Source organism: Grammomys surdaster, unplaced genomic scaffold (assembly GCF_004785775.1).
Source record: "Grammomys surdaster isolate TR1022 unplaced genomic scaffold, NIH_TR_1.0 174, whole genome shotgun sequence".
Classification (NCBI taxonomy): domain Eukaryota; kingdom Metazoa; phylum Chordata; class Mammalia; order Rodentia; family Muridae; genus Grammomys; species Grammomys surdaster.
Window position 1 is genome coordinate 19,823,181 of NW_021604622.1, and position 16,617 is coordinate 19,839,797.

The window sequence follows — 16,617 nt, forward strand, 5'->3', positions numbered from 1 at the left end:
GCTGCATTGATGGTCTCAGCTCAGACTTTTATGTCCCCAGATTCTCCCTGCCATTTACAGAAAGACATGCCTCTGCCAGGAAGCTGTTACTGGGCTGTCATAGCTTGGTATTGGGAAGAACACCATCCTTCATAGACTATGGCTCTAGGACCTGATGCGTGTGTTTGTCCCATTTCTTTCCAGTGGTCATATTGTTCACATACCTTGTATGATATCTGAAATCAGATATTAAATCAGATATTAAAGCGTTATTTGAATATTTCTATAGATGTGCATGAAGGGAAACTCACAGTTCTTAGCACAGGCAAGAAGGGGAAGATCAAGTTAAAAGGAAAAATGCTGAGAAAGGCTAATACCTTCTGAGAATTTTTTTCCTAATGTATTCCTTCTGTTGTAGTTGAGGTTATCATTGCTGTAATGAAACACCATGACCAAAACAAGTCAGAGAGGAAAGGGTTTACTTAGATTACACTTCCTCATTGCTGTTCATCACCAAAGGAAGTTTGGACAGGAACCTGGAAGCAGGGAGCTGCTGCAGAGGCAATTAAGGGATGCTGCTTACTGGCTTGCTCCTTCTGCCTTGCTCAGTCTACCTTCTTAAACAACTCAGGACTACCCACAATGGACTGGGCCCTCTCCCTTGATCACTAATTGAGAAAATGCCTTACAGCTGGATCTCATGGAGTAATTTCCTCAACTGAGTTCCTTCCCCTTTAATAACTCTAGTTTGTGACAAGTTAACACAAAACCAGCCATTACACCTTCTAATGTTTTAAAACTCTACATGATACTTACTTACCAGTGCTTATGTGTCTTAGGATTACTGGATTTCTTAGCTGGTAGCAATCACTGGCCTCAAGCCTCCACATGTCAGGAGTTCTGTCTGGTAGCCTAGGCATCTCACCACAGCATCCTATACTTTGGCAGAGCCCTCAGATTCATGGATCCCCAATTAACATGTGAGTGAGTGGTGCAGTATTTAAACAAGGGGAAGATGCCCTTGAGGAAAAGCTTTTATTCTGATTCCTAGAAAACTTTTACTGGAGGGACAGTGAAAAAAACTGAAGGGTCCCGAAAAGGCATTTATCTATTGTGTTTAAGTGTTGCCCAAGGGAAGGATAAAATAGGCTACCATCTCCTGTCTTCTTCCCCTCCTTTTGGGGGGAGCAATGAGTTGCCTTTTTGCAAATGGGAGGTTTCAGTGTTTGTGTCAGTGAATGGGGCTTCCTTGAGTCCAACTATAATCTGATATCAGAAAATGACATGTGGATTGGGGTCTAACTGGAAGCTGGATGGTGTGGCCACCTCCAGGCAAAGCAGTGATCACTCTTTACGAGATGTTATCTGGAAACAGGGCTCAGGAATTTCCTTTTCTCAGAGAAGGTATAGTGTAGAACCAAGAGTATAGCTAAATGTAACCCACTGTGTGTGTGTGTGTGTGTGTGTGTGTGTGTGTGTGTGTGTGTGGAGAGAGAGAGAGAGAGAGAGAGAGAGAGAGAGAGAGAGAGAGAGAGAGATTTTACTTAGCCTTTACTACAACCATATAGAATATGTTGCTACTTTGTTTTATATGTTTTTTTCCCTTTGTGATGTCAGAATTGAAGTCTAGGTTTTGTATATGCTTGGTAAGAGCTCTATCATTGAGTCACACCCAAGCCTCTACTGTTACTTCATTTTAATGCTGAGCAAAATAAGGTCCTTCTTGTCCAAAATCATACAGCGAAAGGAAGGACCTTAGAATCCAATGCAACCCATAGTTCGAATCTGCTAAGACAGAAGCAGAATGCACTGTGCTTAGGCCAATGATTCTTTTCTTTAGTTTCTGTCAGGAGACTAAGTGTACTCCAACTACTTTGCAGTAGAATATAGCACACACCAACCAGGCACATAATTGTTGAAGATTCCACTTGTTTTTTTACTTTAAGGACATATATTTATTTCAGACTCTGAAACTAAGTTTTATCAGCTATAACTTGCATATCATAGATTTACCCCATTTGCATGGGTCTCGGTCATTGAGTGGCTCGGGTAGCCACCATCTATTTTTAAACACTTCTATCATCCAGGAAGCGTCTCTATGTTTTTTAAGAGTTTTGTTTGTTTTGCTTTTATTGTTACAGAATTGTTAACATATTGGTAAAAGGAGACAGGGAAGAAAAATCAGATTAAGTAGTAAATTAGTAAATTCCTTGGTACCAAGGAACTTGTGAAGCAGAACAGTCATGAACTTGGATCTCCCATAAAGGCAAAGAAGTGAGCAGGGGCTGGGAAACTGAGCAGCTCAAATGAATTAGTGGAATGCTAAGCACTACCCTGAATCTCAGCGTGTTCCCACGGCGGAGGGCAGAAGCGCTGACCTGATGCTTAGATATCTAAGCAACCATCTTCCTCTTGCATTTCATTTTGAGGTTTGAAAAGTTTACGCATCTGTGGCCAGTCCTGTGCCTTGGATCTAGAGAGTTTCTTTCCGGACAGTGCCTCTGTCACATGGCTAATGCCAGGAAGGTCCTCAGCACATGGTGTCACTTCCACTTGCCCAGGCTCTCCACAGGTAGCCTCAGCTGATTTCAGGGAAGTCAAGAGTTGTTGACTGCTGTGACTTCCAAGTGCCAGGAAAGTTACCTTGGTTACAGAAGGACAGTCTTGTTTGGGATAGATAGACACAGGGTCTTTTCTGCCATGTGCTGTTGGTTAAATGTGTTAAATGCTTGCCACTCCATGGTTATAACAGCCACAAGACAGAATAACACATGTGCTGGGATACAGCATTTTTGCTCATCCTTGGAAAACAGAAGAAGCTAAGCAGGAAACCATCTCTGAGTCATCCTACCCCACCCAGAGCCATCTTTCTTGTACTTATGTAATGGTCAGTGCTTTGTGGTAGAGTCGGGCTCTCTAATTGATAGTGGAAACCTCCTAGCCCAGTCAATTCTTACTTTCTCACAAGAAAAATCATAAAGTTTCCCTAACAAAGTCTTTTTTCCACCCAACAGCTTCTTTACCTGTCTCTTACTCATTCTGCTAAGCTTGACTCAAGGTTACTTGATGTGTAAGCTTCCTCTAATGGCCAAAAGGAACAAAATAGATCCACCCACTAAGTATCATATTCATCTTTTCCATGAGTATATCTTGACCTCCAAAGAATAGGAATGTTTCACAAAGTTAGCGATTTCTACACGTATCACACATGCCGAGCATCTGATAAATGCACATTGAATAGATGCATATATTTTAGAGCCACTGGGTGTGTATATGAAAACTCTATGTGTATTTTTACACCAGTGGAGTCATCACACAGTGTGACTTCTCAAACCTGGAACAGAAGCAAAGTCTTGTTCCAGGTCGTAGATGCTACAGGATCAACATTTAGCTTCAAGAACTGTGTCTCCTCTCCTCTGTGACTCACCCTCTTTGTGGTCTTTAGTCTCAAGGACTCTATTTAGGGAAGGAGAACAAGTCATTAAGACGAATGCAGTTTTTCTCAGATGACTGTCTTAGGTCTTAGCTCCCATGTATTTACTTATTCGCTATAACAGAGTGGATGAGGTTGGGCACTTTACAAAGAAAACATTGAGCTCACAGTTTTGGAGGTTGAAGCTCAAGATCAGGTGGCCCTGTCTACTCATCCTCTGGTGAGGCCCTCAAGGTAAATAGCTTCACTAGTCAGGAGCATTTGCAGAGGAGATCACATGACAAAGTAGGAAGATTCGAAGACTCTCGGGCCTGGCTTACTTTTTCTTCACTCACTCATTCATTCATTCATTCATTCATTCACTTTACATCCTAATACCCATCCCTCATCTCCTCCCAGCCCTCCCACCCACATTTTCCTCCCATTTTCCTCTCCATTTCTCCTCTGGGAAAAAGGAGGCACCCTCCAGATATCACCCCACCCTGGCACATGAAGTCTCTGCAGGACTAGGTGCATCTTCTCCCACTGAGGCCAGACAAGGCAGCCCAGTTAGGAGAATGGGATCCACAGACAGGAAGCAGATTCAGGGACAGCCCTCCTCACTCCAGTTGTTGGAGGACCTGCATGAAGACCAAGCTGGGTATTTGCTACACATAAGCAGGAGACCTAAGTCTAGCCCATACTAGCTCTTTGGTTGGTGGTTTAGTCTCTGACAGCCCTCAAGAGTCCAGGTTAGTTGAGTCTGTTGGTTTTCCTGTGGTGTTCCCATCCTCTTTGGGTCCCTCAATCCTTCCCTCAACTCTTCGACAAGACTCCCCTAGCTCCATCTAATTAATGTTTGGCTGTGTGTCTTTGCATCTCTTTTCATTGGCTTCTGGTAGTGGGGAGCCTCTCAGAGGACAGTTATGCTACACTCTTACCTGTAAGCATAACAGAGTATCATTAATAGTGTCAAGAATTGGTTCTTGTCCATGAGATGGGTCTCAATTTGGGGTAGTCATTGATTGGCCATTTCCTTAGTCTCTGCTCCATCTTTGTCCCTGAACATTCTGTAATCAGGACATGTTTTGGGTTGAAGGCTTTGTGGGTGGGTTGTGGTCCTTTTCCCTCTACTAAGAGTCCTGCCTGACTACCAGAGGTAGCCTCTTTAGGCTCAATATTCTCCAGTGTTAGGAATCTCAGGTATAATTAACCCCCATAGACTCATTGGAGAATCCCTGGAGCTTCCCTCCTCCCCTGGGTCCCAGGTCTCTGGCAGGGCTTACACTTACACCTACTCTCACTCAGGAGAACTGTCCAAGTAAGACGTATATCACTCCTCTGGGAATATAGCTCCTTCTTTTTTCTTCCGTTTGAAAACACTGCTTTAATTTTCCTTTGTGATTATAATATAATTAGATCATTTTTTCCCTTTTCCTCCCTCCAAGCCCTTTCACATACCCATCCTTGCTCTCCTTAAAATCATGGCCTCTTTTTTCATTAATTGTTGTTAGATTCATACATGTTTGCATATACACATATATATTCCTAAATATATAATAATACCAAGTTCAGTTGTCCTCTTAAAGACATACTACATTTCCACACTGCGGACCAAATTTCCAGCACATGAAAACCATATCCAAACCACACCAATAGTGAATATCACTTACAGAGAATACCACTCAGGTATTTATGAGATGAAGTACTTGGTGGTGGGACCAGTTCTTAACCTCATCTTTGTCACACACATGGTGTCTTCCTATAAGCAAGGGACAAATATAGTTGTAATAACCCCACAGAAGAGAATGCCTGCCTTTTGCTATCATCCCGTGTTACCAAGGTCACTGTTTTGTCCACTATTAGTATACTCAGTGTATGTTCTTCGTGAGCTGAGATGATAACATAGCTGCCAGCAATAGAAATTCTGTGCAAAGGCAAATTTGAAAACACTGAAAATCTTTCATATTCTCCTATAGCAAAGGCACTTCCTACTTGTCTGTGGTGAGAACAATTCAGCACAGCTATAGTCTCACACTCCTTTATGTAGGGTTCCCAGGTCCCCAACATGTAAACAGGATTCATTCAGTATTTAGAGGAGTAACTGGATCAATATATATTATGCACTGCTATACACCTATAAATCATGTGTGACAAAATTAAGTCACTAAGGCTAATGACATTAGGCAGTTGTTACACAAGGAACATTTATCTGATTTCAAATAATGAATAGGACCCACTTTTGTTATAAAAAAAAACTAAAAATGAAGGAGAAGGTAGTATGAAGCTTCAAGAATATGGGAGATACATGCATTTTATAGCACCTTGTCCAATGTATGAAAAATCTTTAAAAGATCGGACCAATCAAGTGAGAGAAGTGAGATGTGGATAGCTCTTGGGGAATTTGGAGGAAAATGATAGAGAAATACATAAGCTTTTTCTCAAGTAAGCTCCCAAGTCTGTGGTCATAGGATCCTTAATAATTGGCCTGTAAAGGAAGGTCCAGTTTCCTTGGGGGAAACTCTGGGTAGACACTACTCTGAAAGGCTCATTTGACTCCTGCAATGGGTGTCCTGGGATCTGGCCAAAGACACTTCCCAGGTTAGCACTCGTCTCTGTTCTAAGTCTCAGTCCTGTTTGCTTTGACTTGTTTCATAGCCAAACCTTTATCTCACATTGATGCCTTTCGTCTAGAGCTGAATTTAGAACTTTTCAGGCTGACAGATCTCTTTTGCCCTGACCTATATTGTGTGTCCCATCTGCAACTTCACATGGCCTTGAACCAGATTCCTCATCTGTCCTGATGTGTGGTTTCCAGGTATTTTTAAGAAACTGTTTCATTGACTTTCTGAATTTTATCCAATAACAAGGAGCCCTTGCATGTGCTTTAACACTTGAGAAGTTACCCATTGCCCTGTTTACATTTTGGTTGGTTTGTTTGTTTTGGTTGTATGACTTAGGTCAAGGAATTTTACTTAAATGAAGTGACAGTTTATGGTCAGGATAGTGTCAGTCAAGTGTGTGCTTTTTCAGTAGCCAGGAGATGACAGTGATGACTGTTCTCTTATAAGAAAGTGGGCTCAGAGATTTTATAGCTATCTGATTCTTGTAGAAATTTCACCCCAACCAGGGATATGGAAGTTTGCTTTTCTTTTGTCATCCAAGAGAATAAAAATTGGAATGATGGGCACCACCTGACAGAAGATCATTTTAAATATATGATCTGTAAATATATGAACAATAGCAAGGAAACAGTTTTCCTGATGATATTTTGATTCTATTTTTATCCAGAATTTAAATTTGGAGAGAATGGCTCAGTAAACATCTTAATAGTACATAGCACTATTAATTTATCTTAATTAAATTAAGATAGTACATCTTAATTTATAAGTTTAATTTACTTGAGCCTTTAATTTCTTTGTAATTATTTCTCTGTAATGTATTTCATGTAAATCATGTTTAAACACTTTGGTTCATAGCTAGGTATGCAGACAGCAGTGCCCAAAACACTAAGGCAGATCTGGAGGGGGAAGCTCTGCTCTGAGAGGCACAGTAGTTCCAAGGGGTAGCCTGGACTACATAACCTAAAGAGCTATTTATGCATTCCATTTCTTCAGGTGTCAGTTTTGAGGAAGTGATTTTTTTCCCATGCTACCTATTTAATTCCTTTATGGTAAGAGGTTGATTGACATAGAGTCAGTGATTACAAAACCTCTTTTATTCTTTAAGTTGCTGTTAACTTTTCCAAGCACATGGTTCTGTTTTCTGATGATTTTCTAGAGGTTGCCTAGGTTTCAGCTTTCTTTTTTCTGATTTTATCTCAGCCCTGAAAAGTTTATGAAGATGATTTTCTAGCAAAGAAGCTCCAGTCCAAACTATGAAACCACTTTTATCTTGCAGCCTAAAAAGCTACTCTATTAAGAACAGACGTGTGACCAAGGGGATGTTTTATCTTCTTGTCATTCTGATCCCACAATGGCAAGTTTTCTGTCTCTTTTCCCGAGATCTCAACTCTAGGGCTACAACCTAAATGCTATCTAAAGATAATTGAACATAATTGCATTTAAATTAATTTCTTTTTGATGAGGACACTCCTTAGGAACAGATGTCTTCTTGGGTAGCCCTGGTGAGTAATCCCACCTATCATCTTACTACAGACCCATTAGCTTATGATTCATATCTGCCCTTCCTTGTAAAAACAAATATGACACAGTACTTTGGGCTCAATGATTTAATGCTCACAAAAAAAAAAAAGAAAAAGAAAGAAAAAAAAACCCAAAACCCTGCACTCAAGTTCAGGCTGGTGTCCTCTTAGCACGTGTTATTTTCTAGGAGCAAATTGGGCTCTTACAGAAATGTTCTAACTCTTTCAGAGAGCAAGATGGAGGTCACATCTCCTGGATACCCAAGTGTGTCTTACTTGTTGGATGTCATTTACCCAGAACCTTTAGATCTTGTGTTGGCTTGGTCTCCTGACATGTTTTATAGAAAATTCCTAGACTTTACTCTGTATCTTGTCTTCTCTGTAGGCAGTAATAAACCCAAGCTGATCAGTAATAATTTTTTTGTAAGATTGCCATTGTTATGATTTCAGAGAAATTAACATTATTTTTCTGAGATGAGGGACTGGCATGGCCAGTGCTGCTAATCCTGGCCATATGTATTGTCTGTATCTTTTTTGGAACAGACAAAAGCACTTCTAAAAGAGTTCATGTTCAGAGAAGATGTACTTTATGATGCAAGTTGAATATTTTTTTCTAAATTAGTCCAAATTAAAGAGATTCAGACCCTTTAGATTATCTTCCTTTTGTGGCTGTATCTCAGAAGCTGTAATTTCCAGGCTCCAGAAGCACCTGTGGATGCCGCTGAGCAAGCTCCTGCAAGCTCATGCCAGTCTTAGCTGGCTTTTGCTGGGCTGCCCTTGCTGCTACTGATTTTCTTTCTCTTAGCCTTTGTGTGGTTGGTGTAATTGTATCTGTGTTGCTCTTCCAAGAAGAACAACATGCTCAGGCCATGGCTGCTTACACAGGTAGAGAAAGAACGAGAGCAGGCACAGGAAGCAGAGAAGGAGATTCAGAAATAACTTAGGTGTTGGGGGACAGATCTCAACTGGTGGTTTGGCCAGAGCCAAACTTTATAATGATGGATGTGAAAGACAGGGCCTCTTGGCAGTCACATGAATGGAAGAAGCCACTTTTGGCATCCCACATTTCCAGGCACTGATGGGTGGGGTCAGCAGTGTGGTGAGTGTAAGGGGGATGAATTTCAGCTTCAAGCATCCTAAAACCTGTGGTCTGTGCAAAATGTAGAGACCACAGGGCTGCCTGTGGTCCAAGTAACAGGCACTAAGCAGATGTATAAACAGTGGATTTGAGGGCCAGGAGAGAAGAGCCATCCTCAGAAGAGGAAGAACAAGGAGGGAAAACAGGATGGTTTGGGTAATTGAGGTGGCTTCAGAGCCCAGTTGGAAGGGATGAGAGTAGTATCAGTAAGAGAGAGAGAGAAGGAACACACTCAGTGCCCAAAGTCATAAATGATATCTGAGAGAGTGAAATAAAATGAACTGAGAGAGGTCTCTCCTTCCCTCCCTCCCCTCATCCCTTCATTCTCTTCCTCTTGATCTCTTGATCCCCCTTGATCACTTTCTCTTAAGTGCTGCAGTAACTGTGTGCCAAGTACTGAGGATTCATGCTGATCTGAAAAGCCCTCTTTGATGGTATTTACAGGCTTGGCCCTTCTTCCCTTAGGAATGTGGACCTAGGATTACACAGATCTGAGGGTTAGGGTGGGATTAGTGTTCAGCTGCAAGTCCAGCTAGAATCCTCTTTTAACAGACCACAGGACACAGGGTTGGAGCATCACCAGAAACATGTCATAGCGTTGCATAGAAGAGGATATATGAAATTGTCATTAGAGTTCACTAGAATTATGAAATCTAGTATGTTAACAGTATAATTGCAGGAATCTCACCCCTTCAGCTTATGCCTTATTTCTAGTCCTAAATATGATAAGCTTGGGGAAATAATTTAGCTTACTGTCCTAGCTTTAATTTTTACTGTTTTTTTTTGATAAAAAAAACTCTGACAAAGGCCACTTAAAAGATAAAAAAGTTTATTTTGGTTCGAAATTCAAGGGTATAATCCTGGCAGCAAGAATTGGCAGGAGCTGGTCACCTTGCTTGCATAATGAGGGGATAGAGAATCATGAATGAATGTTCAAGGTCAGACAGTTTTCCAGTTTATGCAGCCCAGGACTTAGGCCAAGTGAATAGTTTTTCCCACTTTAAGGCTGGATCCTCAGACTTCAATTAACCCAAGTAAGATAATTATTCACCATTCTGCCCAGAAGTTTGCTTCCTAGTTAATTCTAAGTTGTGCTAATAATTAATATTACTACTCAATACTCCCCTCCACTTGCCAACATCCAAATACATCACCTTTAAGTCAGCACTTTCTACGCTTCTGGCTCACGCCACATCATATAATTCAGAAACACATTCAGTCTAACTTTAAAGGTCATTGGGGACTTTAGCACTTCTAATATTGTTTACAAATCCAAAGTCCAAGTCTCATCGTATACACAAGGCAGTCTTTTATTTATGAAATCCAAAATGAGTTATTACATATTTCTTACATGCAACAGCATAGAATTTCCAAAAGGGAAGGATGAAGACATATAAAGTAATAATGGGACCAAAGTAAGATTGAAACCCAGGAGGACAAACACTAAATCCTGTAGCTCCAGTTTTAGCACATAGGGCCTTCGATAGAATCATCAGTTCATCAGAAGGATTCGGTAGGCTCACTCTTCCAGATCTATTGCCTGAAGCACACACAACCTCTCCTGCTACTTTGGTCCATCCCATGTGACTTTCCTCAGCAGACACCGCTTGCTTTTGGCGTCTTCATTTTCCTGGGGTCTCCACTGCAGTTTACAACTTCGCATAGTGTCCTCTAAGGACTCCTTGCATGGACTCTGACCCTGTCACACATTGCCTTACCTGCTCTCTATGATTCCCCTCAATCTTGCATATTTCACATCTGCAAGCATTGGTGCTGCTGTCGAATTTCATGGGTTTGAGACGCAGCCTGGCCCTAATGGACCACAGATGTGCAAGCTTCTTTATGCCAATCATGGGGGAACACTATGCCTAGGGGCTTAGTTCCTTTTGTAGGCCAGGGATCCTCTCTAGCCCGGATTGGTTGGTAGAGGGCAGCTCTTGTGGCACAGGTCCTATTGTTCCAGTGTAGATCAGGATATTTGGCTACAATGGTCAAAGCCTTCTTTTCAAGATGTGCCTTGGCTGGAAAGTTTAAATTACTTAAGCTCATTTCCGCCTTAATATTCTGCACATTTTTAAATATCTTTCTGTTCAATATTTTGTTCTTTCTTTAACTACAAAACTGCATGACAGCCATAGAAAGTAGCCAGCAATGCTCATAACTGAATGTTTTACTCTTTGAAATGCCCTCTATCAAAGAGAGTCCATCATCTTTAAATTCAACTTTACTCACCCTTTTTTAAGACATTGGCAGACTGAAGGCAGATTCTTGGCCAAAATATCACACAGTTGACTCCTAGTCCACTTCCTCATAAACTGGGTCTCTTCTAGGTACATTTGTTTTAGCAATCTTTTCTTCCAAGCTCCCACCAGAATAGCCAAGTATACTTGGGTTCTAGCATGCAAAGGGTTTTAAACTGTCAGAATCTTTCACATCTCTTTCATGAAATAGTCATAGAGTCCTAAACTCCTCATGGTCAGGCTTATCAAAGCAAAAATCCCACTGCTGGTACCAATTTTATATGTCACTTATTTTCTTCTGCCATTGTGATAAAATACCAGACAAACTCAACTTAAGGGAGAAAGGGTTTATTTTGACCAACACTGTATGGCCCGTAATAGCAGACATGTGAGTTCATATTACATCTGTAGTTAAGAAGTAAACTGACAAGTTGAACTCAGCTAGGTTTTGCTGTTGTTGTTGGGTTGGGGTTTTATTTTAATTTTTGGGCTTTTTGTGTTATTGTTGGTTTTTTGTTTTGTTTTGTCTTTCTGCTAGGACCCAAGACCTGGGAATGGTGATTCCCAGCTTCAAGGTGGGCCCTCCAATCACAGCTAACATGATCCCTCACAGACATGGCCAGAAACCTAACCTAATCAATATAATCCTTCATAGTCAGGCCCAGAACTTGCCTCTTAAGTGATTATAAATCTTGTCAAGTTGGTAATCAATATTATCAATCCCATCATCTCTGATTGCATTTACTTATCTTTAAAATGATGAGTGTAGCCCTCTCACAGAGCTGTATGGTAATTCAGTGAGTTAATACCTATAATTCAGTACGATGATTGGAATATATTGGCCATATATGAATATAAGTTATTATAAATTATCTCCAGGACACTCAATGAGGCCAAACTTCCAACTGAGGACCTCTGTGGCCCCAATTTTTCAAGGAGCAATAGTTTAGTTGCTCAGATACAAGCAGTTTCTCAGGATCTCAGATCAAATGTTATGGACCAGAGTGAAATAACAGTAAGTTTGGAAAGCCAGTTTAACTTCTAATGTAGCATCTTTCTTTCCATTCATGACATGAGCTCAATGAAACACACATGCTTTCTCTCTCTGCCTCTGTTTTTGTCTCTCTGTCTCTGTCTCCCTCTGAGTGTGTATCTCTCACTGTCTCTGTCTCTCTCTCATACATGCAGGAAAGAGAAGAGTGAAGGAGAGATAGAGGTAGACAGACATATAGACAGGGCTAGAAAGATATGGAGAAGGGTAAAGATGGATAGGGAGAGGGAGGGAGGAAAGGATTATATAAGAAGCCTTTTGAGACAAGGTCTCATTAAGGAGTAATAGTTAGTTACCTAAGAAGTTACTCAGGAGACCAAGTTGGCTCAGTCTTGTGGCAATTTTCCTCTTTTTCCTCCTAGTGCTGGGATTTCAGGCATGTAGTACTATACCTGTGTCTCCAGAGGAGAAAAATATGTTTCACTATTGAAAAATGCAGCTCAAGTTCAAATCGTTTTACAAACATTGGATGCCATGAAGTAGAAAGACAGGCTTCAAGAAATCATGAGTTTTCATTTTCATTGGACTGAAAATGTACAATGTAAAAAAAAAATGTAGTGTCACTGAGCTGATCCTATGGATTGTCTCTGACTTCTGAGAGCAAAGATGCTTGTTAAATTTCCTACCATAGAAGATAGAGCTATTTTTTTTCCTATGAGATGAATGAGATAACCTTCCTTCCACTTATACCTAATGCTAGAAATATGAAGGAGCTGTTAAGAGAGGCTGAAGAAATCACCAAGATGGTATTGTTGTAGGGAAGCCCCTGTGTCAGTGACTACATTCTATAATTTTGACTTCAACAGTGTTTGTCCTCACTACATTTTACTTTACATTCAGTAAAGTGATGTTACATTTAGGGCTTATCATCACACTAGGAACATCTTTTTACTTGACAATTTGTTGTGTTGCTAATGGAGAAAGTTGAATTACTCACAGAGTGGTACCAGAATAGTTCAGAGGATCCGCTGTAAAGTATATGCAGTTTAACCTTCTTTAAAGCTAAGTTTGAAGAATCACCACCAACAGAAAAACTCTGTAATAATAGTACATAGTTGGCCCTCCCATTCCAGCAGAATCAGATTGTTATTTCCTTGTAGTTTACTTAAATTACCTTAAACATATGTATTCAAAACCATAGGCATTCACATTTTAAGCCACTCTAAATTTGGCACTCATATTTCTTGCTCCTGGCAAGTGTCCCTTTACTCCTCTACCTTCTCTGCAAAGGAGGACCATATCTTGTGGGTTTGAAACTTGACTACAGAAAAGTTAGGTGACTCCAACGTCAGAGACCATGTGAGCACTCTCTCCTATGTTCCAGCTATATCAAAGTCTTCCCACTGTTGTCCCACAAGCAAACATCTATTAGAGATAACTACACTGTCCCTAGAGACATCATATTGTCACTGACCTTTATGAATAAGCTTAAATCATCAGTAGGTCTAATTGAAGCTGAGTATAATGGCTTACTCAACACTGAATAACACTGACTATTGGCAAGAGGAAAATATATTCCACTGAAGAAGAACATTCTAGCTGAATTCCAGTCACTTATTTTTGATTGCTTAGTAGTCCTGTGATTCAGTCCGATGTACTTAGCATATAGACTTCTAAATGAAAATCAATTATATACACACACACATACGTACACACACACACACACATACACATACACACACAGACTCATACATACACACACACACACTGATACATTCAGACATACAGAGACACATACATATAAACACAAGCACGCGAATACACACACACACACACACACCCATCACCATTACCTTGTAAACTTAAAAGTGTGACACACTTCAGAACCAGTTGCACTGGTGTATTCGTCAGTGGTCAGGACTCTGTGCAGCAAGAGAATTTCGGCCTCAGGGCCCTGATTGTGAGCTCACCTGAAAAACAAAACCCTCAAAACATATGCTTTGGTTTGTGGTTTGCTTTTATCTACCTGAAGTGATGGATACAGGGTAAAATCATGCATGGAATTGTGGCGGCATCGATTTAGGTGCATGCCAGCGTTATGTGTTGTAATACAGAAGTCAAGTTTTAATGTAAATCCACAGTACATGAGAACATGTGCCAGTGACACTCCACATTTGTTGAGTGACAAGAAGCTTAAGGAGCTTTACCACACATACTCAGTAGGCAGGTTAATGTGTCCTAATTACATCAGAAAGCCCAAGGGAAAAGCACAAATGCACTTGAAACAACACCTTGCTCACTTGTAAAGATGAAAGAACACACAATGGCTTATTATTTATTCAGGTATTTTAAGTGAATAAAGGAAACCTCACCTTCAAATGAAGACTGTGTTTATCACATTACACAGTCACTGAGTGGTGGTTCTGCCTTTTGTTATGTAAATGATTGTAGAGTACTATTTTAAATATATGTTGACATGTAATACAGAAAGTGTTTAGAATTCGACAATATATTTGTGAATACTGGAGATCAAGTTCAGATTTAAAACAGTACAAGTTGATTATTTGGTTGACAACTGATGAAGTATATTGAGGGGAAGGAAGGAGGAAGGGAGGGAGGGAGGGAGGGAGGGAGGGAATATGAAGGAAAGTTACAAGGAAGGGTAGAATCACTGTACATCATTTAGTACAGCATATTCAGAGCCTGTATGCTCAGACTTAAGGTAAGTATGAGTGTTAAAAAAAAAACCAGATTTATTGAATGGACATAGCAGGTTGTGTTCCCTGGAGGAAGGTTCTTCTATTAGCTCATCCCGGCAGTAGCCAGGGCTTTCCTCCACAGGCCAAGTGTCTGTTCTGTGTTTTTCATGGTAACTGGAATGTATTTTCACTGCTTATGGCTCAACCATCAGTTCTTGTCTTGTGTCTTTCTCAAGCATACAAAACTGAGAAGATGATTAATTGACCTTCTCAAGCTAATAGGACCACTGAAGGATGTCTTGAGCACTTAGTGTTCCTATCAAATATTGATATGTAAAATATTAACTTACTTTTTGTCGAATACTGTGTGCCACTATGGTTTCATGTGTTTCTAAGATCCACCATTGGTATACACATTTTAACTCTCGATAAAAGTGTCCCATGGCTTACCCACTGATAATGAGATAGTCACATCTAAGAATGTGAGATTAATAGAGAAGAAGATGGACCGATAAGAACAGCTTTGTAGTTTCTGTGTGATTATTTTAATATGTATTACTTTCAATGACTATTTTTACTGATGATCACATATAATGTATTTTCCATTTTTCATTCTTCTACAAGAATAAGAAAGAATTTTCCCTTTCTTAAAAAAAAAATCAGGTGTGAATTGGGGTTGAGTGGTGGTGGGGAATGGGATAGAGAAGCCCTCATTGTGTGTTGTCAGAAGGTATTTAATTTGGTGTGAGTATGTGATTTTGGGGTACCCAATATTCCTCAATATTTACACTCAGTATTATTATCTGGGCTAAAACCATATTAAACACTGAGAATGGAGAATTGATGAAAATGACAGTCAAGGGCGATTCATTGATCGTTATCTGCTTGTCTGATTTTATGTCCTGCCTATAATGGAGACATTCATTGGGGGGTGGGGAATGGTCAGGTGGAGAGGGGAAGAACACCAGAACGAAAGACACTAAACATGTAATTTTTCCCTTTTCTTTTGAACTCTGCGCAGCACTTTTTCCTCACATGCCTCTGTTTTTCTTTTAGTGGCAGAGCATTTCTATAACACTGGTTGAGAAAGTTCAGATGATCGCTGTAATCCTAGGATCCCTGTTCTTAATAGCGAGTGTGACTTGGCTCCTCTGGTCAGCCTTCAGCCCCTATGCAGTGTGGCAGAGGAAGGACATCCTTTTTCAAATCTGCTATGGAATGTATGGTTTTATGGATCTAGTGTGCATAGGTAAGACCACAGTGTTAAATATTCACCAACTGTCAGTAATGCATCTCTTTCAGCCTCTATCTTCACCAGTCGCGTCTAATGTGTGTAGAATGTTGCTGTACACATTATCTTTACTTCTGGTTAATTACTGGGGCAATGAAGAGGAAGTGGCCACAACTTGGCTGCTTCTGGGTGAAGTTTGAAAAGAAAAAAAAAAACCAGGTCAGAGGTCATTTAATGTGGCATATTTTGCAGCCAAAAAGATGAGGTGGTTTTAAAAATTACTTGGGGTGAGCAATGTTAGGAATGTCACTTGCCTATGGGGCAAGAACAAATCAGTTCCCTTTCCAAGGCTAAGGAAGCATGGGCCAATGCCAACAGCAATATCCTGGGTTTGCAGAGATGACTGTGCCCTAAAAAACCTGCCTCATAGTGGGAGCTCAGATTCTTTCGGGAACGTAAATGGCCCCTTGTAAAGTTGGGAGCATGGGACAATTTTCTTCGCTTACTTTTGTCTCAATGTGCTTACTTTCCCCAAATGTAGCTAAAATAGACTTCACAGGAAAAGTCATACTCATGATTCACTTGACTGGTCAACACAACATGCATCACTCAATGGTGTGTATGTGTGAAGTGTTCTTGCAGGCGCTGTGATGGTGACAGTTAATGGGTTGTTATAAAAGCACGTGGTGAAGGGCACCCAGGGGAATTTGCCTGCCCTAAAAGATTGCTGGGGTGTAAGACGAACCAAAGGGGAAGTCAGCCATGATTTACAGCAATAGTAGC

General features: G+C 40.5%; 1 protein-coding gene across 2 annotated transcripts in view; it reads left to right on the forward strand.

Annotated features, from left to right (window-relative positions):
* Positions 1-16,617, forward strand: part of March11 (membrane associated ring-CH-type finger 11) — a 94,450-nt gene that overhangs the window by 59,621 nt on the left and 18,212 nt on the right. Inside the window, exon 3 of one of the 2 annotated variants that reach the window (XM_028767691.1) lies at positions 15,660-15,852. The exons of the other annotated variant lie outside the window; for it this stretch is intronic. Within the exon in view, the coding sequence (XP_028623524.1) occupies positions 15,660-15,852 (193 nt within the window). The remainder of the gene's footprint in view (positions 1-15,659; positions 15,853-16,617) is intronic. 2 annotated transcript variants of the gene reach the window in all.